General features: G+C 34.0%; 1 protein-coding gene across 3 annotated transcripts; it reads right to left on the reverse strand.

The window, feature by feature from the left end:
* Window positions 1-13673: 13673 nt before the first annotated feature.
* LOC149571096 (KH domain-containing protein At4g18375-like) lies at window positions 13674-21160 on the reverse strand. Of its 3 annotated transcripts, XR_016359761.1 has the most exons (10): window positions 20947-21160; window positions 19660-20359; window positions 17945-18448; window positions 17578-17826; window positions 16913-17188; window positions 16504-16565; window positions 16290-16407; window positions 16017-16211; window positions 13939-14377; window positions 13674-13812 (listed from the first exon to the last, which is right to left on the reverse strand). XR_016359761.1 is itself a non-coding variant. In XM_089812650.1 (9 exons), exons 2-8 carry the CDS (start codon window positions 20308-20310, stop codon window positions 16041-16043), a joined length of 2031 nt encoding a protein of 676 aa, XP_089668776.1. In that variant the 5' UTR covers window positions 20311-20359; window positions 20947-21160; the 3' UTR covers window positions 15319-15815; window positions 16017-16040. The 3 variants fall into 3 exon arrangements, 2 of the variants coding, with proteins under 2 accessions (XP_089668776.1, XP_089668777.1); XM_089812650.1 differs by lacking the exons at window positions 13674-13812; window positions 13939-14377 and adding an exon at window positions 15319-15815; XM_089812651.1 differs by lacking the exons at window positions 13674-13812; window positions 13939-14377 and adding an exon at window positions 15319-15815 and having other exon boundaries at window positions 20894-21160.
* Between the last annotated feature and the right edge of the window lie 289 nt (window positions 21161-21449).

Genomic DNA, 21449 nt, shown 5'->3' on the forward strand with positions numbered 1-21449 from the left:
CTAGTGCAACTTGAATGGGTGAAAAAGGAGCTAATGTGCAAAAGTTATGCTTGGTCAAAGTTTGGGTCAAACAGACGAAATAGGGATTGACCAAAAAGGTAAAATTTTACTAGCTCAAAACTAGTCAATAATGGATTTCATATTGAAGAGCTCATTGAGAGCTTTCTAACACATTTTGAATGGACGAAATCTTAGCTCATATGCAAAAGTTATGGCCAAACGAAATTTCCAAAAAAATAAAATAAAATGAAGTTGTTAGTGATGATGTCAACATGATGGTTGTGGGAAATGCGACATAGTAAGTTGGTTGGATTTTTTAATGGTCCTTATGGGAGTTGAACCCCAAACCTCCCAAACTTGGTAATGTCTCCTAAACCATTACACCATTCATTCAACTTTGGTATAGACATGCATGTTATTTTATTTAAAATGTAATAACTACTCACTACCATTTGGATCACTTTGGCTACAACCAAGGACAGCCAAACATGTATTAGTCAATTATGTGGCCTTGATTTTCAAGATTTCAACTTTTGTTGCATGAGATGGTTTTGTTGTTATTTGAAAAATAGTAGATGCCATATTGGGGATTGAACCTCTAACCATCCAACTCCTAATATTGTTCTCTGCCATTACACTATTTGTTACTTCAAATATTAGTTAGCAACATGTCTTATTTAAAAGAATTTAGCCACCATGCTTATTTAAAATAAGGGTTATTGTTAAAACTAACCTTTATTTATGAGATGGGAATAATATTTTTCATTGGGAAAGGATAAAAATCACCATGTACAGGGAGTTACAAGGTTGTTAAGTTGTTATCACCTAATTTAGCTAATTTTTATGTATTTAAATGGGTGATAGCCCCTTTGTAAAGGCATGGGAGTTTGAGGAATTTTTCTACGAGAATTATTGCAATTTTGGAGGAGAATTGTTTTTGCAAGATTTTTACAAGGTGTTATTTTACATCAACAATTGTAAGAGAAGAAAGAGACTATGAAGGCTCAAAGCTCGGATTCTATAATAAAGTGTTTTGCTTGGCAGAATTAATAGAGTAGTCCCTCAATCGAGAAGCAGACCCAGAGACGTAGTCCTACCTAAACAAACTCCATATCAAATTGTTTATGTCTCTTTATTCTCTTTCTTATTCTCTCAATTCTTTAAGTTTTTATTGTTATTAAACACAATTAATTAATTGTGTTTAAAGCATAAATTTTCTTGTAGTTTCAATGGTTTAAGGTACATACCATGCAATAAATGCTTGGATTAGGGATTAAATATGTATTTTGGATTAAGTTATAAAACTTATAAATCCTAGTTTATAGATCAGACCCCTAGCTTACTTTTGAGATACAAGAATGCATCCTTAGGTAATGACTTGGTGAATAAATCTGCAATTTGTTCTTTTGTATTCACATATTCTAATCTAACCTCTTTGCCTTGCACTAATCCTCTCAAAAATGATATTTTATTTCGATGTGCTTTGTCTCAGTATGCATCACTGGATTCTTGGATATGTTAATTGCATTGGTATTATCACAGAAGATAACTATTGGATCCTTGATTTCTTCCTTCATACCTAACAAAAGTTGTTTAAACCAAATGGTGTTGGAACAATTAACTATTGCTACAACATATTTTTCTTCTATTGTAGACTAAGAGATGCAATTTTGTTTCTTGCTTGTCCAAGACACTAGCCTCTTTCATGTTTCTTTCTCCACTCTAGCTAGATACCACTTGAATTTTTGAAAGGCTTTAGATTTGTCTTTTAGGTACATCATTGTCATCATCCTAGAATAATCATCAACAAATAAAATGAAGTACTTATCTCCACAGTAGCTTTCAATGCCAATAGGTCCACAAAGATTGGTGTGAACCATCTCTAGAACTTCTTTAGAATGATAATTCTTTCATTTGAAACTTGTGTTTTCCATCTTCCCAATTTGACATTTTTTGCACATGCCCATATCAGGTTTCTTTAGACTAGGAATGCCTCTCACTCTTTTATTCTTTCTTATGTTGACCAAAATATCAAAATTCACATGACACAATATTTTATGCCATAACCAACTTTCCTCTACTTGAGCTAGGAAACATGAACTTTCAATTAGATCTAGATAGAATAGATTACCTTTTGTTTAATTTCTAGTCCCAACTAGATTTCATTTCCCATCCAGCAACTTGGTGTTTCCATTCATGAACTCTACCTTGAATTCAATGTTGTTCAAATGTGCCACACTAAGTAGATTGTATTTTAGTTCTTCAACCCAATAAGCATTGTCACATTTGAGTTCATCAATCAATGTAATGCAACTTTTTCATTTTACATAGCAAGGTTCATCATTTCCAAATCTAACACTCCCACCATTACAGTGTTCCAAGTGCTCAAATTTTGATTTATCACCAGTCATGTGGTGAGAACAACCACTATCAATAATCCATGTATCATTCTTGCTAATATGATAAATGAGGGACATCTTATCATTTTCATCATCTGATAGCAATATAAATCATTTCATCCTCATCACTATTATCAAAGTCTTTAGCCATGTAACAAGACTTCTTACATTTATCCTTGTAGTCTTTGTAGCTTTTGAAATCTTTCTCACCTTTGTACGTGTCATGCTTCTTTTTTTCTTTGCCTTCTTTTTTTGGACACCTTGTAGCAATCTGACCAACTTCTTCACAAGAAAAACATATTAGAGGTATTTTACCTTTGTGCTTTCCTTTTCCTTTAGGGAATCTTCTTGAAAGCAGGGCTTCAATGACTTCAATGTCATCATCATAATTATCTTCATCTTCACTGTTAGACTTTTTGCTTTTAGATTTCCCACCTTTCTTCTTGAGTAATAGTTTATCTTGAAATATAGACTAAATACTACTAGAGTTAGGAACATAGTTATCAAAGTTATCTAACTCAAAGGTTGTCAACCTTCCCACTAGTGCATCTAGAGTTTTATCATTTTTAGGATCAAATCTCATCTCTTGAATAGCTAAAACTCTAATTACATAAACAAGAAGATGAGTTCTAAGTACCTTGTTGACCACTGTTACATCATTTATTTTCCCTCCTGAGGCTCTGATTGCACTCACACTTTGTTTGATTCTTTCACTATATTAAGCAATGTTTTCATCTTCTCTCATCTTCATTTGATCAAATTGACCTCTTAGACTTTCTGCCTTAGCTCTCCTCACATTTTTATCTGCTTCGTAGATATCTTTCATCTTGTTCCACATTTCATGAGCAATAGGAATATCTTTGACTTCATCAAATTCAACATAATTGAGAATAAAGGCAATGTCAATCATCATTATATTGTGATTCTTCTTTTCCATAATTTCATCCACACACAAAGGTCTAGCAGGTGCCACATATTTCTTCTCCAAATAATTTAGGCCTGTTTCTCCAATGGTTGCCAAATGTAGCTTCATGAGTTCTTGCCATGCTTGGAAGTTATCTTTGTTCATCTTAGGAATCTCCCTTCTATAAGATATTTTGATCTTTAGCTTAGGTCCTTGAAACCTTCTCTATAAGTACCAAATACTCTGATACCAATTGTTAGAAATGGAAAGAAGTAACTGAGAAGGGAGGGGTGAATCAGTTACTACAAAAGAAATCCAAAGTCCCTTTAAGATGTCAACACAATATAAAACCAAAACTTGTTGTAACTCAGTTAACATTGAATATTATATTGTAACTCGGTTAACATTGAATATACTATTGTAACTCGGTTAACACTGAATATTATTATCACTTGATTAGCACAGATATCTTAAGGTATTAGTATGATTATCCGTTATTAACTTAGTTGCAAAAATATAAAAGAAATAACATGAACACAAGAGACACCAAAATTTAACGTGAAAACTCAATTTGGGAAAACCACCAATTGCAACTAGTTAATGTTTTTCACTCTTTTGAAGTGAGCCCTATTAGGAGCCAACTCTATTAAAGGTTATAAAACACAATGTTAGGTGTGACCCTATTAGAGGATTTAATTCACCCTGTTAGGAGTGGCCTTTTTAGAGGTCTTCAAACACTTCAATCAGAAATGCCACCTTGTTTAAGGATTTGTTGAATAGTTGTTAGGCTAACTCTATTAAGAGATTTGATTCACTGCTATAATTATTAGGGAGTAACAATGACTTGATCTGATTCTTGATGCAACTGACTTTGCTTATTCAAATCTCAGTTTTGGCTTGATTACTTGATCCTCCTTGATTAGAATGTTCTTTGTAGCTCGGTCAACTCTAATGCTTTGCCCTTTATAGATATCCTTCAAATTCACTTCCTTAATTTGTCATGTTCAATTCAGTATTTCAATCCTCAACTTGAACTTTCATATATATGATTCACCTTATCAAGATGGCTTGAATACTCTTTTAATCAATCAAATATTTTAAACCCTTAAGTTAGCTTGTATTAACCAATAAATTTATCAAACTTAATATACTGATAGTTGGCTAATACAGAATTGAGTACTCAGTCGACACTGAGTACCCCTTCGTTAACCAACCCAACTCAATTAGAAGAAGAGTTCAAACATTAACCAATCCAACTCAGTCAATATTGACTTCATGCTAACTTTCCTTTGGTAACCAAGTGAACTTAGTTAATACTGGATTTGCTTTATTAACCAAGTTTGGTCAATACTGTATCTAAACTTGGTTATCATTGAATGCTCAGCATACACAGGAAACTGCCTGAGTAAGCTTGGCTATCACTAATTTCTTGATAAAGGCTTGACATTTTGTGTAACATTAAAGACAACATACAATTTCCTAATTGTGTTCAACACATTATCCCAAAGATGTACACAAGTTAAAAAGGTTTCCTTTTGTCTGCTCACTAGTAGCAAGTAGTCTTCTACTCTTTTCAAATATTTTGCATTTTCCATTATAAACTCAAACTTAAAACCTTGATTGTTCAATTGTGAAACACTCAAAAGATTGTATTGTAACCCATCAACCCAATAATCTTCATCACATTTAATATCATTAGTTAGATTAATTGTACCTTTTCCACTGATCATGCTAGGTGATTCAATTCTGAATTTAACTGATCCTTCATCACATAGTTCCATGGTTGTGAACTTAGCTTTGTCTCCAGTCATATGATGTGTGCATCTATTGTCACTAATCCAATCATTGTTCTTGTCCACTTGTGAGATTAATGTCTTTTGTTCCCTGACAACTTCTTCGTCGTTAGATGATTCTTCTTTTATGGAAACAAAAAGATTATCTCCTCATCATCTCCATCTACATCATCTTCATTGTATTCATCTTCAACTATATAACATGCTTTCTTTCCTTTCTGTCCAATGTATATGTTCTTCTTGTACTGGTTTGTCTTCTCTTCACTTTACTCCTTTGGTTTGTTAGGACATTTGTGTGCAAAATGACCAATTTATTTACAATTGGAACATGCAATGGGACTCTTTCCTTTGTATATACCTTTTCCTTTGGGAAATATTTTTGTTATTAGGGCTTCTAATTCTTCTAGTTCTTTTCTTCTATTGCTAGGCCTTCATATTCTCCATTCAACAAATCTTTTTCTCCAATGTGTGTCTTCACTTGCTAAAACTTTAAGTGCAATTTCACTGGTTGGTTTACTATTATCGTAGTTGCTTAGCTCGAACACTAATAACCTACCAATATGTGGATCAATGGTAATCTTACTCTTATCCATAGTTGTCAATTCTTGTATAGTTGAAACTTGGATTGCATATCGATTAGGTAGGGTCTTTAACATCTTATAACTTCATTTTCTTCAATAGTACCTCCAACTCCTTTGATTGCAGCAACTATTTCTTTGATTCTTGTTCCATATTGTGCAATAATCTCATTCTCATTCATCTTCATGGCATCCAACACCCCTTTCAGTCCTTCTACTTTGGCTTCCAAAACATGTGTATCGCCACCATGTACCTTTAACAATTTATCCCACATTCCTTTAGTTGTTGTTAGGCCCTAGATATCAACATATTGTGAGTTCTTTAAAGTGCTAGTTAGTTCTATCATTATTGTCTAGTGTAGTAGCTTTGTCTTCTTTTGTGCATCATCAAGTTATCTAGTAGGTTCAATATGCTCTATGGTAAGAAAGTCTTTGACTTTATCTCTAAGTCCTGATAAGTGCAACTTCATTCGACTTGTCCACATCCCAAAATCAACTTTATATTTGTTGAATGTTGACGCTTCCTTCCTATACATCTTGTTATTTTTTTCCAAAGTAGATATGCTTCTAGTTCAAGGACCAAAGCTCTAATACCAATTATTAGTGTAGTTTTTTTATTTCCTAGTGGCTTATTTATTTTTCCCTATATTGCTAAGTTTTTCCTACACTTTTAATAATCTTGCTTAGGTTAATAAAGCATGTCTTATCTTGAAAGTGGTTGTGAGGTGTCACCTTCCTACATGTGAGCATCCATAAACTATCTTAGGAAGATACTTTGCTATCTTTAGTCCAATAGATGGTTGCTCTTCATTAGTCAATGTTGCCACCTCCTCCCTCTTCCCAGTCTATATAAGCATGCTACCTGGCTTGTATTTGTAATCGATTTCTTTTGCATCCTCTTAATGATATTTTGCTTCTAGCATTTGCATTACTCTCTTGGAGACTAACTCTATGTTGCTATTTTGATTTTGTATCATTTGCATTCATAGTTTAGATATCTATTCTTTGCACTAGTTCTCTGGGTTATCAATCTTTTCAGATTCTAACACCAATTGTAGGTGTAGGATTGATTATTGAGAGGGGAAGGTGAATTGGTAATCACCAAATTCAACTTTTAACTTTATCTTTTTCATAGTTTACTGATAAAGTTCCAATTATATCTATAGTGTTGTTATCGGTTAAACAAATAGTAAACCCAAAAGAAATAGTATAAACATCAATTGTAACACTAGAATCTATCTCATGGAAACTCGATTAGGGTGAAAACCATGACGTGATAATAGTGGCCACAAAATATAGTACTCTTTTGAAATGCACTATGTTAGGAGCTTGCTCGATTAAGGGTTACAAAACATTGTTAAGTGTACCTTGTTATAGGATTTCCCTCTAGATTTGTTAGGATCTTTACTCTGTTAGGAATAACCTTGTTAAATGATTTTAACACTCTAATATAAGAATGTCACCTTGTTAGAGGATTTACAATAGACCCATTAAGGTCACCCTTCCAAGGGATTTCGATTGCTACAATGGTGAGAAAGTAACAAAAATAATAATGATCTGTAATTTGCATTGCCTTGCTATATCAGATCCAATGAAACTCGTCAACATAAAAACATACCATTCACTGTTCTTCTTTCTTCTTCCTCTACTTTGATAGCTCTATTCTCTTTCTAGTCACTATTTTTTCATCTTCTCTCATTCTTTGTTTCCTCGTCCTTTTTATGCTTTTACAAACCCTAAACCTAGATCTTATGATCACAAAGATATCTCTCTATCCATGTAGAAACTTGTTGAGCAATCTCATAACACTCCTACTACTTTGACTTAACTTTCTAGCTTTATCGATAAAGGGTAGCTTCATTGATAAGATTCTTGTTTGCGATAAAATAACCCATCACTTAAAATTGTTTCCATTTACCATTCTAGTTGTTACCCGATAAGATACTTCTCTATTGCTTCTCCTTCAACCAATAAATTTTCTAAACATATAGTAGTAACATGAAATATTATGTCAATTGTTTTGACACTAATGACAAATATTATAACTGATGAATAATACAACGCATAGCTCTCCTTATGTTATTAGCACCTTGTGAATTAGTTATGTGAACAATAAAAGTGAACTATTTTTGATCACAATAGTTACGCCTTTGCCATAAATGTTTGGATCTCCCTTATGTGAATAGTATAATAAGTCAAGGAAGAGATATGATAAGGTATACTTTATGTTTCAATTTATTCATATGTAAAATAGATATTATGAGTGAAATATATGTGTGTGTATATCTATATACGTACATATATATATGCATACATATACATATATATACATATACATTTATAGATACATACAAATATAAATATAGATGTGTGTGTGTTTGTGTGTGTGTGTGTGTGTGTGTACATATACATATACATACATATGTGCTTGTGTGTGTGTGTGTGTTTATGCATGTGTGTGTGTGTGAGATTCATTTATATAAATACATACAGATATAGAGCATTATAAAATGAATAATATATTGTTCATTAAAAATATTTGATATTTTTTGAACATATCAATATAGTCTCTTATGGAGGAAGAGATTGATATACATATAAATATATGTATATGTATATGTAGATATGTGTGTGTATGTATGTAGATGTGTGTGTGTGTGTGTGTGTGTGTGTGTGTGTGTGTGTGTGTAAATGTATGTGTATATGTGTGTGTGTGTGTGTGTGTGTGTGTGTGTCCATTCATTTATATAAATGCATATCGATATAGAACACTATAAAATGAATAATATATTGCTCAATAAAAATATTTGATATTTTTTAAACATATCAATATAGTTATTAAACACTATGATGTCAATTTCAAGATGGGCATAATTCCCATTTGGCTAAGACAACTAAGATTGATAAGATCTCTATAATTTCATTATGCGAGATTGATCTCAATGTCTAAGTATGATATAAACTCTAACCGACATATCTAAGATTGATATAAACTCTATAACGGAGATATGTGAGATTAGTATAATCTCCATTTGACTAACATATCTAAGATCAATTTAATAATGTTGATAGGAGAGAGTCATCTCCCATCTAACTGGCATGGCCAAGATTAATATAATTAATATTCATGTGCTAAAATATTTTGACCAGTCAACATAGGCATATGTAATGAGTCTCAGATGGGGTCCCTTCCAAGAAGAAACCTTAGGGACTACATTCCAGAGAAGATGGTGGAACAACTAAGGTTGGAAAATCCAATTTGGAGATGTCCTTAAGGTTTGGGGTTACAAATAGGGTAGCATTTACACCTACAAACAATTTGGTTTTGCAAGTATTGCTTGTCCCAAGCTAATCAAGTAGCAAAGGCATTACATTAACCTTAAAATAAATAAAATGACTTAATATAAATGTCTCATGAAAGAAAAATATAAATATAAAAAGAAATAGATTATATCAAAAAAATTAATATGAATATGATTTTTAATATTTGTCAAAAAAAAATGGATCACTTATTACTTTTGGTTGGCAGCTATCTAGTATAGATTAAATAATTTGTGTTAACATGCTCACATCTCACCCATTGTTGCTGCTATAATTTTGACTCTTAAAATAATAATTAAATTATGCATTTTAGTTATCAAAGTTTAATTTACTATTATTTAAGTTCAATTACTAAAGTTTTAAAAAAAGGTGATCAAAGATAAAGTAAAGGGGTTGATCCCATAGTGCAATGGAAATTATAATGCAATGTTAATATTATGGTTATGGCTCAAATCTCACTAACAAGATGTCAATGCTTAGGCATGTTCTTGGGATGGGGTCCCCCATTGTCTTCTTGTTGGCACAAGCTCTAGTCAGAAGTGTAGTCACCAATCAAAAAAAGAAAGGAGAACATGATGTGTGATTATGAGCCCGGCAACTTTTTTAACGTACAAAAATTTAAAGCATTAGAAACAAAACAAAAAAAAAGATTCAAAAGTGCTCTTTAAATAGTATACATGTGAAACCTACATTTGTAGTCAAGCATTAGTTAAAATAACAAGAAAATCACAAATGGCTTCAAAAATGCCTTCGATGAGCCAAAACAAGTTCACCCAAGACTTGTTCAATTTCCTCTTTGAGGAGAAGGTGGGCATGCTCTCTAAAGCACAATGTAGAATCCTCCATGATAATGCAAGCTTACTAATTATCACTATGAAGTTACAATGGATTGTGATGGAGATCAAATGGATTCAAACTAGTATTAGGAACTACTTGAATCAATGAGATAAGCAAAACAATGACTTAAACTAAGACTAAGATGATATAGCCATGGTGAACTAGTACAAGATTCAAACTAACATGTATTCAAAATGAACTTAGATTGTATGTAAGAAAAAAAATGATTATCATGAAAATCTGTGAAGATGCTTGAAATCAAACTAGCATGATGATGATGCATATTTTATGTATGATTGACAAAGGAGTAAGTCTCTCATTTACATGGAGGGGTGTACAATTGGCATGAGTTGAGAAACCTTTGATTGAAGGGATGGGTAATTGACATAGGGAGACAAATGTGTAAATCTTGAAAGGTTCAAGTTTTCTCACACATGTGAGAAACTTGAAAGAGGAAAGAGGAAGCATGATGCAAGATCTAAAAAAGGAAACAAGAAGGCAAATTGCATGGCCAATAAGGTGGTAGGAGAAAATGAAGAGAAAAACATGGATGAAATAGAAAATGGGCTCACATGGAAGCTACAAGTAGGTCTAGAGAGCCCTATGAGAGGTCATTTTCAACTATTCCTAGGTCTAATCAGATCTCAAAAGAGAGAGAGATGGAAGACCAATCAGAAAAGGATCAACTTAGATAGAAAGCGTGCATCTACCAAAGGTCCCATAGTGAAACCCACTAGTGAGTAACTAGAATATTTCCTTGTCTTTCATTGCTTCTTTTTTGTTTAACATTTATTATAGATTTTTACATAATTAAATTCCCCCAAAAAATTCCAAAGCAAAGACATCAATCATGTCATCATTTGTATAGATACTAATCATACAATCAACTTCTTAAGGATGCAAATTGGGGGTCAAGTTTGTTAGAATAATAGAAACACTACACAACTAGGGGATGAAACAATTTCATAAAATTTAAGTAATTATCAGATTTGAACATTTAAACCTTTGTGCATGAGAGCACAAAACTTTAACATCGTGTGAACACATAGCACTAAGAATTTTTCATGGAAACCCTATTAGGGAAAAACCCATGGTAGGTATGGAACCCATAATAAACTATACTCTATTAAAAGTACAGATTGTTACAAATGACAATGCACTTACATTTAGGCACACTACCTAGACCTCATTATTCAATTACAAACAAAGTCTCACTTCTTTATATTAATGGACAACAATCCATAATTCATGAACTATTTGATGGCATCTTCCCATGCCTAATATATTCCATTGAAGCTCATTAGATCCCACTTAGACATTTTTACACGATCACCAATGCATGGCTTGCATCCACATCCACAATACACACAAGATCATGTTCCTTTATACACTTCATCAACCTTGTCAATGCAAACAAGGTCACCCATAGAAAGCACATGTTTACAAACTACTTTATTAAGTAAATTTATATTTAAAAATAATTTCTTGTATGATAAGTAGGAGATAACTTGTATGTTAGCTAGTACATAGACCAATAATCCATAATAACATCCTTGACCATGTCGAAGTATCCAATAGGATACCACAATCTATCACAATATGCTACGCCTCAAGTAAGTCGCCAAAACTATCTTTCCAAAAAGCACCAACTTTGGTGCCTCATAAACATTACCATATCTACCTGTTACCACAAACCAATTATGACAAGGATGTCAAATAGAGTAGTTGACATGCCACATCCTTGGCAACTGCTAAGTCACTCATATTGTTCCTCACTAATCCAAATACAAACGTTATATCTTTCATTAACATTGTTTGAACACCAAAATACCATAAATTCCCTAGTAACTCTCTCTAATCTTACTTCATTCCATAGAAACTTCACATACATCTTACACGAACATTGTAGAACACAACTATACCTACATAGAATCTTATCTATAGTACAATAGCAATACTAATCCATTATTTCCACTCAATATTCTTGCAACTTGTTTCTACAACATTATAAATAGATAAATATGTTGACATCAATGACAACACCTCTCAAATCTATGAACACACATATTTGCCCAACAATCTCCCCCTTATGTCATTTTGATGCAACGTATAAATGTAAAAAATTAGTCAATATCAAAGATGAAATCAAATCAATAGATATTATCTTTCAAATTCTCTCTAACAGTCCTCTCCTCACGAACAAACACTCCCTCTTTATTATATACTATCCTCTTTGTCATAGTCCCCCTTTGTTGCATACTCTTCTCTTCACCATATAGACCTCTCCCCCTAAGATGTATATTCATTTTTGTTATTGTTTTCACATAACTTCACTCTCCCTTTGATATAATAACAAGGGTCACATTTTCGTAGTCATTGCAACAATGTTACATATCTCACCATTATGATTTAATCCATAATCTTTTCAACCTCAAAATTGATTACTCCTTTCTCCCCCTAAGGAGAATCATTATTAACATCAATCCAAGAAACGAAGTTATCCTTATAAGGTACCTTGGACTAATGCAAATCGTTGCATCTCAAATCAGATCATGAGGGGTAATAACCCCTAGTTTTTCCCTCATATACACAAAGGAATCCTTAAGCAAAGGCTTAGTGAAAAGTCCAAACTAATCCTTAGTAGACACACACTCCAACTTAACTCCTTTCTCAACTACCTTATCCTTCAAGAAACAGTATTTGATAGATATTGTATATTTTTTCAATAGGCTTTAAAATACTAATGGCACTTGAATTATCACAATATACAACAAAAAGCTCATCAACACTTACTCTGATATCACCCAACATTTGCTTCAACCACACTATCTAAGAACTATTAGTAATAGATCCAACATATTTTGCTTTGGCAGTAGACTGAAATATGAATTTTTGCATCTTACTAGTCCTTGCAATTGAGTTCTCCCCAAGAACAATGCACCTCTAGTAGTAGTGTTTTGTTCATCCACATTTTCCACCCAATCATCTTTAGTATAAGCATATAACATGAAATCGTCATCCTCACCATATCACAAAGCAAGATTTGTTATCCCTCATAAATATTTGAATATTCTCATAATAGCCACTTCATGAGATTCCTTTAATTATGTTTCCTTTAAATGTGTTTAAAATCTTCCTACCATACCTACTCCATTCATGATATAAACCTCGTTTGAGTCGAACACAATATACCACTTGTAATGTAACAAAAATTTACCTTACCAAGGGAAGGCTAGATTCCCTTGAGACCCAAATTCACAACATACATTCAAATATCTCCAAACTAGATAAACTGATGGAAACATTCTATTAGTGATATGGAGAAGAAATATTTTAGTTCCAAAGATGTGGAGATCTATGTAACACGATATATTCTAATAGAAGGCTCCAAAAAATTAACAGTATATGTACTACTAGTTGATCATCAACACAAGATGTGGACATCTATGTAGTACGATTATTCTTAAACAAACTGAAATAATGACATACCCAAGTTTACTCTTCAAATACCCTACAAAATACAAGTGTCAAAAATACAATAAAATATATGACATAGGATAAGAGACTCAATACGTGTCGAGGGGTCCAATAACCGCTACCCGCTGCACTTTAAAATATTCATATGAAATGAAAGGCATTTTAACAACAAAATGTCATCATTCAAAAATACCAGTGTTCTTGGGAAGACAAGCAAAATGCCAAAATGCCTATTAACAGGACCATATGCTCAAAGTATATCAAGATTACATAAAAATAGAAATCAAGTACCATTCTTAACTAGAGCAAAGAAGTAGGCAACCCCGAAGGCACAAAATTAAACATGCTACATTTACAACCTCCGTCGAAAACAAAAGCCTGTTTATTATAAGCAATTCTACAGAGACAATGCAAGTTCAAAAACACCATTGCCACAATCCAAGACAAACAGAATTCCAAGAATTATCACTGATATACAATTCCGCAGAAATCCAAGTTCAAAGCTGCTACATCCACAACCCAAATTCCAATAAATACATTTTCTTGAAATCTGGCTTGCATATTAGATATCATTTAAGATAATTTCTCAGGTGAAGTCTATGAATCCATAAATCAGACTTCAAAATTACCTTCATGCACTCTGATACTCGCTTTGTAGCTACCTTTCTTAAAGCAGTCAAATCGTCTTCATTGGCCTCCACATGTTCAACAGAATAATAACAAGGACTATAGAAAACTGTCTTGTTTACGTCAACTCCTCTAAATCACCAGCTAATTCTGCAGTTATTAATCTAACACTAACAGCCATTCTAACATAACAACTCTCTGTTAACAATTCAGGTAAGGTATCAATCCACCAAATTAATAGTTCAAATTAGAATTCTGTGGACCCAGTATTTTGGAATGTAAAATAGAAACATACCTGCTCTGCAGAAAATTACTACACATCTTTAGGTAGTTGAACCTTCAAAATTTGATGTTAGTAAAAACAAAATTTCTTTCTGTAGATTGCCAGTTGTTACATTGCAGACGTCATATGAATCTTCACTTCTGGGATGTGAATTGTAACTGAGCTAATAAAAAAAATGAACAAAGCTTTATGGGTTTAAAACACTAGGCTGCCTAGGATGGTAATGATAGTCAATAATCAAATGATCTACATATCTACTAACTAGAATTTTTTATAATAAAATCAAGCTCAACTATGACTATAAAAACAAAAGCATTTATAACCGTGTGTAGAATGCGAATCACCAAGTGAACAACTCAACCCAGATTCACATGGGCCCAAAATTAAAACCAATGAATCCCAATGTTGCGAGATACCAAGCAAGTTCAATATTGATATTACATGAAAATACCAACATAGTTTTTCAGATAAACATTTTTGTAAGCATCAAACCTAGCATGCATACATTACCACAACAAAAAGTGAATTTTATGCCTGGACGATCTAATTTCCAGTTTTAACCATGTGTACATGAAACTATCACCTGAAGACTTTTGGAAAATTATCATCAAAAACATAACATAAAAACATATATGGAAACTCTTTACCAGCCAAGCTAAAAAGTATAAAACTTGAATTAAAAATCTCTACAGAAATTAAGGTCTGCATAAAACAGAAATAAACAAATGCAACTGTAACCAAAGCAGACCAGGAAACAAGGAACTGCAAAAAGCTAATCGTCCCTCATCTGACACAATAACACATTCAATTTCAGAAAAGGAGCCTGCAGACTAACTTCCACGAATTTCTTAAATTAGCCCATGAATCAGAAATTTTCTTGCACATCTGAACTCTAGCCAGAAAGAAAACTCTCTATTGCAAATTCATTAAGTTTACACATTAAATGGGGTTATGTCTTGTACTTAGTACTTACAACTTGGTATTAAAGAAATTTAAGCACGAAACAAATAAATTGTTCAGAAATTAAAAAAACAATTGCCCACAAAAAGCTCCAAAAATAAAATTCTGAAATACAAAACAATGAGGTATACAGGCCATCTATTAAAGTTACCCTAGAAATTAATAGCATTGCATCTACTCACCTCAAAGTTAAGAAAATGGTTTACAATTGCACAAAAAACACTTCTGAACTTAAAAAGAGAAAACATTGGAATATCATGATCCTTGAGCAGTTCACCTTGTCATACTTTTAAGGTCTGGGCTCTAGCACCAAAATCCTAAGGAAATAGAGTTGGCAGTAGTCTGTGGCAAATCAAAATCCACTTGGTTGCCTACTCACAATTACTCATTTTTGTCTCAAAACCAATCCATAAACGAATACCAAATTTGGGCCTTAAAATATGTGGTACAGAATGTTTCAAAATACCACTGGTCATTATAAAGGAAACAAAACGTCCTTGAGAGAAGACGATCGAACTAATCAAAAACTCCCAAACCATGGGCAATAGGCTTCATCGGCTCTGCTTGTCATATCCTCAGTTTTGGCTGAGGCTTCATCATGGGATAAACTGGCACCAGGCATCAAGTATCATGTGGCTGTTTGGTATTTCAAGACAATGGCCACAGGGGAAAGAAGGAACATCAGAAAGATGGAACACTAATTTTCTAGGTTATCACTCATTTTTTATATAAACATGAAATTTGAAAACATTGAGTTACACAACTGTAAACATAAATTTACTACTGAAATTGAAAGTCAACAAAATAACACAATAGAACTAAGAAAAAGGAAGCGACCTGTCAGTCCTCAAACAGCCCATGTCAGTACGCTCTAGAAGCACCCCGTGTTGGTTGGCCTTGACCACCAGTTGCAAGAAAGGCTTGAAGTAAGCTTTTAGCTGCATGTGTTTGCTCAGGTGTCCCTGATATTTCAATGACACGGTCTGATGCACCTGATCGAGAATCATACAATTTTACTTTTGCCCCAGATATCTGCCAAACAAATAAGATGTTAGCACTTGAGTTTGTGATAATATATGTAATCAACTTTCCAACTCATGGAATCATTACCTCACGAATATGTTCCATATTACTTCCTCTCTTCCCTAGTACTGACCCAACTGAATCTTTTGGTATTGCAACCTCCACAGTTGATGTGGAGACATTTTTCATAAACCCCCCAGAATACCTAAGCCAATGACAAGAAAGGCATTATGTCAAATCACAATGCAAAAATAATTAATAATTTAGGCCCGATTTGGAAGGATATCTAGAAAGCCAGTACCTGTCATCATTTGCATGGCTTGATGAATATCCTTGAATAGGATCGTATCCACTTCCTCCACTCTAAAGTACACATTAGACCATTCTCAGCAAATATAAACAATTTATAGATGTTTTAATAACACCAAAAACATTCTACACCGATTATATCTTTCAGAAGATCCAAGTATAATACACTTCCTCTACTCTTGACAGGATATATTTAACTCAACATAAGTGATACAGCTATTAAAAGTTGATTTAATACGCTACAAATGTAAGGAAAAACACAAACTCTGTAACGAATAAAGACTTCAGATAAACATAATGTGATTTGAACAAACTTATATTAAAGCATTTTAGAACAAGAAGAAACATAGCAAACCATAGTAAAGAAAGAATACAAAAGGATGATAATATTGATAATACACCTGCATACTTCCAAAATAACTTGCAGAAGGTGTCCTCCCTCCAGTTTCTTGATACCCAAAACCTGATGAAGAATACATGCCCCCTGGTGATAATCTCTCTTGTCTTCCTGAATAATGTGATGTCATGTGAACAGCTGGATTAGTAAGTGTATATTTGGTTAGAGGCGCACCAGTGGAACCTTTACCAGCACCATCAATATCCTGAAAAGCTTTAGCCCTAAGCCTAGATGCAATTTGTACAAGAGCATCCCTGGCAAAGTTGGTTTCTCCTGAAATCTGTGAGAGCAACAAGTTCAAATTATCAACCAATCCGCAGTGATGTGCAACTTAATCTGTTAGTTAATAATAACAGATTTCCACAATCCATGGTATTATATTCAACGCTCCTGGGTAAGATTGTGTGAGTTTATTAGCATCAACGTTTCGGATCATACTCAATGATACATCCATCAGGATAAGAGAGCTAAGAATGAATGTTATCCTGATGATGGATCATTGGGTATGATCCGAAACGTTGATGCTAATAAACTCATACACAACCTTACTCAGAAGCACTGAATATTAATCCATTAGTTTTATTCTATTCTATTGATAATAAAAAATACAAACAACAATTAATGAAAGCTTGTGCCATGTGAAGCAACTAAATATAAGTAAAACAAAACCTGCACAAGTTCATCATTCTGCAAAGCACACTTTGGTACATTGTCCTTAGGCAATACACGAATGTCAGCCCGAGTTGCCCTACGCATCTCAGATATTATGTTACCACCCTTCCCAATAAGGCAACCAATCTGATTTGATGGAACCAATAGTCTTGTTGTAATATGACCTTCAGAAGCAGATCTACTGGTGGTCCTTACTTGCAGAATAAGAGCAGCCTCAATAACAGGTGAAACAGGATTGTCAACAAACTGCATAAAGAAACAGTGTGATTTGAAGGACGTTCAACTATCAAAATATCCAAATGTACAATACAATAAGGAAGGCATAAAATGCCAGTTCACAAAATGGTAAAGTTATCACACCGACCTCAGAAGCTGAGACTACAATTTCAGTTTCTTCAGATTCAGGCATTGTATCAGATATTTTAATGTTTGCTCCTGAGTCTTGTCTTATTTGGTTGACTGTGCTTCCACTCTTGCCAATGACTCCGCCAACCCTATCATTTGGACACAGTACTCTAAGAACAAATTCCTGACCCTGCCCACCTTCCCTATGGGTGGGTCCACCAAAACCCGATGCTGCAGGAAAACCAGATGGATTTATTTGCCATGCAGATCCTGTTTCACTTCCATATCCTCCAAAAAATGGCATAGATCCTCCAAGGCCAACAACTGGAGCACCAGGATTCTGATTTGGCCATAGAGGGTTCCCTTGGGGCAGAAGATTTACTGAAGAAAATACAGGATTGCCAGATGCATAAGCAGCTCGTGAAGGATTATTAAATTCCAAGCGCTGTTTTGATGGATTCTCATGCAACCGAGCTGAAATTTCATATAATGCTTTCTTCACGGCAGATAGTTCTCCAGATACCTGAAAGATTGGGCACATTAAATTTATAATCCTGCAAAACCCCACTTGATCTAAAAACTTAAAGAAAGAAATCAGAGAATGCCCCAAACATTCACTAATCTCCTTAACACTCGTGTAACAAACGACATTCACAATATAGTATCTCAAAGAAAGCAGATGGAATATTTGCACACAAACACCAAGTAAACAGTGCCAGACTATTTTAATTTTTTCTTTATAGTGTTTATGGCCAACTAATGTAATTAGTTTCTAATTGTGTTTATGGCCAAGTGATAGCTGTGAGCACTTCCGAACAAAATGAACAAGGATCAAACTTAGTTCGGGCTGCTTTCCCCACAATAATGTGATGATTAACTTATTCCAAGGTCAGGTGTTGCCACAAGTTAATGCGACAAAATTCAAATACATACACAGATGAGATCAAACACACAAAATTCAAATAAATCAAATACATACACAGATGAGACCAAACACACAAAATTCAAATACATACATATAACAAGTCAATCTCAGGATTTAATGTGACTGAATATCAAATCAAGACCGTCAGTTAAATCCTGAAAACAACATTTTCCAATCAAATAGCTGCAAAACGGTAACAATGGAAGATGAGATGATAAACAGACACAGAAAATGCAGGATACTAGCTGCTAAAACAAATGAGTTATAAAAAATGAACAAGCCAGAAACTAAAACACACCGTCAATATACTAAATTTCACCAATTGTTGCAAATTCCGCAAGCAAAAAAGGGCAATGCCCAATTAAAATAGCATTGCCGTACAGAATTGCAAAAATGGGTGCAATTAAATATTTTGGCAGTATGGTTTAGTTGTTCAGATCTTTAATTTTTGTAATTCATGTTTGCATAAAAGTTTATATCCTGCATCTTGTGTGCAAGCTTGTTCTCTGATCTTTCCCTGTTACTTCTTTTGCAGGCACTTTGATTGGACGGCTCTTCTTTCGGGATTGAAATTAAGGGCTTTATTTGCTATGAATATAAATAAACAAGATCAAGCAAAAATCCATATACATAAACTCACATAAGCTTCCACAGCATCTAGAACACGTCCAAACACTGTCAAGATTGAGAATATCTTGACATAAAGCAGTCACATCAAATGATAAATCAATACCACAAATTTCACGGAAGAAAAATAAAACATAATACCATTTAAAATTCAAAATGCAAGTATTCTACAACGTACGTACTTGAACAAGTTCGTCCACATCCATAGCACATAGAGGTAGCTGTTCCTTGGACATAATACGAATCTGGGCACCTGTATCACTCCTCATTTTGGCAATTATCTTTCCACCCTTACCAAGCAAGCATCCAATTTGGTTGTTAGGAACAAGCAAACGAGCTTTAACATTGTGAGACCTATCTTTGTCATCATCTTCATAATCTGAAGCCCCGCCTCGTTCTTCCTCAATAATCCTTTCGTGTACCCTGAAAAGGGCATGCTGCGCAGGGCACAAAGGCTCACTGTCACTTCCATCCTTACCCACATCGTCAATTTCCTCGTCATTGTCCTTGTCATCATTGTTCTTATTGCGATCATCCTTTGGTGGACTGTAAATAATAATCACCCTCTCAACAACCCCAGGAATGGAGTCCGCAATCTTAATCTTAGCCTGGGTTTCTTGTCTCAGAGATTTAATAATATCTCCCCCTTTTCCTATGACACTGCCAATTTTCTCACCAGGACAAAGTATCCTGTAAACTGTATCATTGACTCCAGGCATTGCAGGCGCAGATCCTCGCTCACCATCGACATTCCTTCTCTTATTCCTTCTGTTTCCATCATCCGAATTCAGGTGACGGCCTCGCTTCCCAGAATTATACTTGCCTCCCTCCATCTTCAATGTTACTGATGCTACTACTACCAAGTATGTAGAAATCTGTATGCTGAAAGGTGAAAGAAACTAATAGCTCAGACACTGAGAAATATAATCATGACCTTCAAAGATCAAGTCCCACAGGGTTCATGTAAGATTAAACTTTTAAAAAAGTCATATTAATTTTGAAGAAGAATAAAATAAACATCTCGTTTAAAACATAGAATTTATCTCCACAACTAAACCAATGCTACTGTCAGAGGTATTTCAAAATAACGGAATGGTATCACTGTCGCCCACAAGTTACTGGAAGGGAACTCAGACTAAAAAGGTCTAATCCTTCCCCAACAACCCATGCATTGTTTGAGATAAATGCCTTAATATATCAACCAAGGCACTATACTACAGCGATTGAAACTTTTAAAAACCTACAAATCTGCATAGTTAAGCCCTAAAACATCTAAATTCTTTAAACCTTTGAAAACCCTGTACCCGAGAACCTACTTCCCACAAAACCCTAAAGACGTTTAAAACCTCGCGACAGTTTATAACAAAACCCAACAAAATCTCCAAAGAACACCAACACCCCAACGACAAAACTCACAGAGAAAATGAAAATGAGTGGACGCCGACAGAAAAACCTGTAGCAATACCGACCTCAAAACAGAGGACAGAGCAAGGCGATTCTCCACAGCAGCGTTTCTGCTATGGGCGGATGAACAAAGATTTAAAAGCAAAACTAGGCATGAAATTGTTAGCCTGAACTAAGGAGCGCCTTAGAGTTTCTTGGCTTGCTAGGGTTTTGAAGGCAATGGCCCTTCAACTTACTTTCGGCGAAATTTGTTGGGGCTCGAAAGTGTTTATAAACCTCAACTATGTCCATCCAAATTCGTGGTATGTATAGATTGGCAACCGACTAGAGAGATTCCTTTTAGGGGAACAAGAAATAATATTCAATTAGGAATGAATGAATGATGAATTTTAACATAATATTCAATTAGGAATGAATGAATGATGAATTTTAACAAGGACGCAAAGCGTCAAAGTTCCTGATTAAGTATAATTTTTGCATATGATAAATAACAATTTAGATAGTATTTTATACATTGGATATGCAATAGGATAAAGCATGTTGTGCACTTTTTCATTGTATTTCAATA

The sequence above is a fragment of the Cupressus sempervirens genome, chromosome 2, assembly GCF_028749045.1.
Source record: "Cupressus sempervirens isolate cs-2001-9-10 chromosome 2, ASM2874904v1, whole genome shotgun sequence".
NCBI classification, from domain to species: Eukaryota; Viridiplantae; Streptophyta; class Pinopsida; order Cupressales; family Cupressaceae; genus Cupressus; species Cupressus sempervirens.

Excerpts from the sequence above, each read along its gene's own strand:
- LOC149571096 (XM_089812650.1), bottom strand. The coding sequence starts at position 20,310 with ATGGAGGGAGGCAAGTATAATTCTGGGAAGCGAGGCCGTCACCTGAAT. Across the intron at positions 18,449-19,659 it reads ATGTGGACGAACTTGTTCAA|GTATCTGGAGAACTATCTGC; the intron begins GTACGTACGTTG and ends CCAATCTTTCAG. Across the intron at positions 17,189-17,577 it reads AGAATGATGAACTTGTGCAG|ATTTCAGGAGAAACCAACTT; the intron begins GTTTTGTTTTAC and ends TTGCTCTCACAG.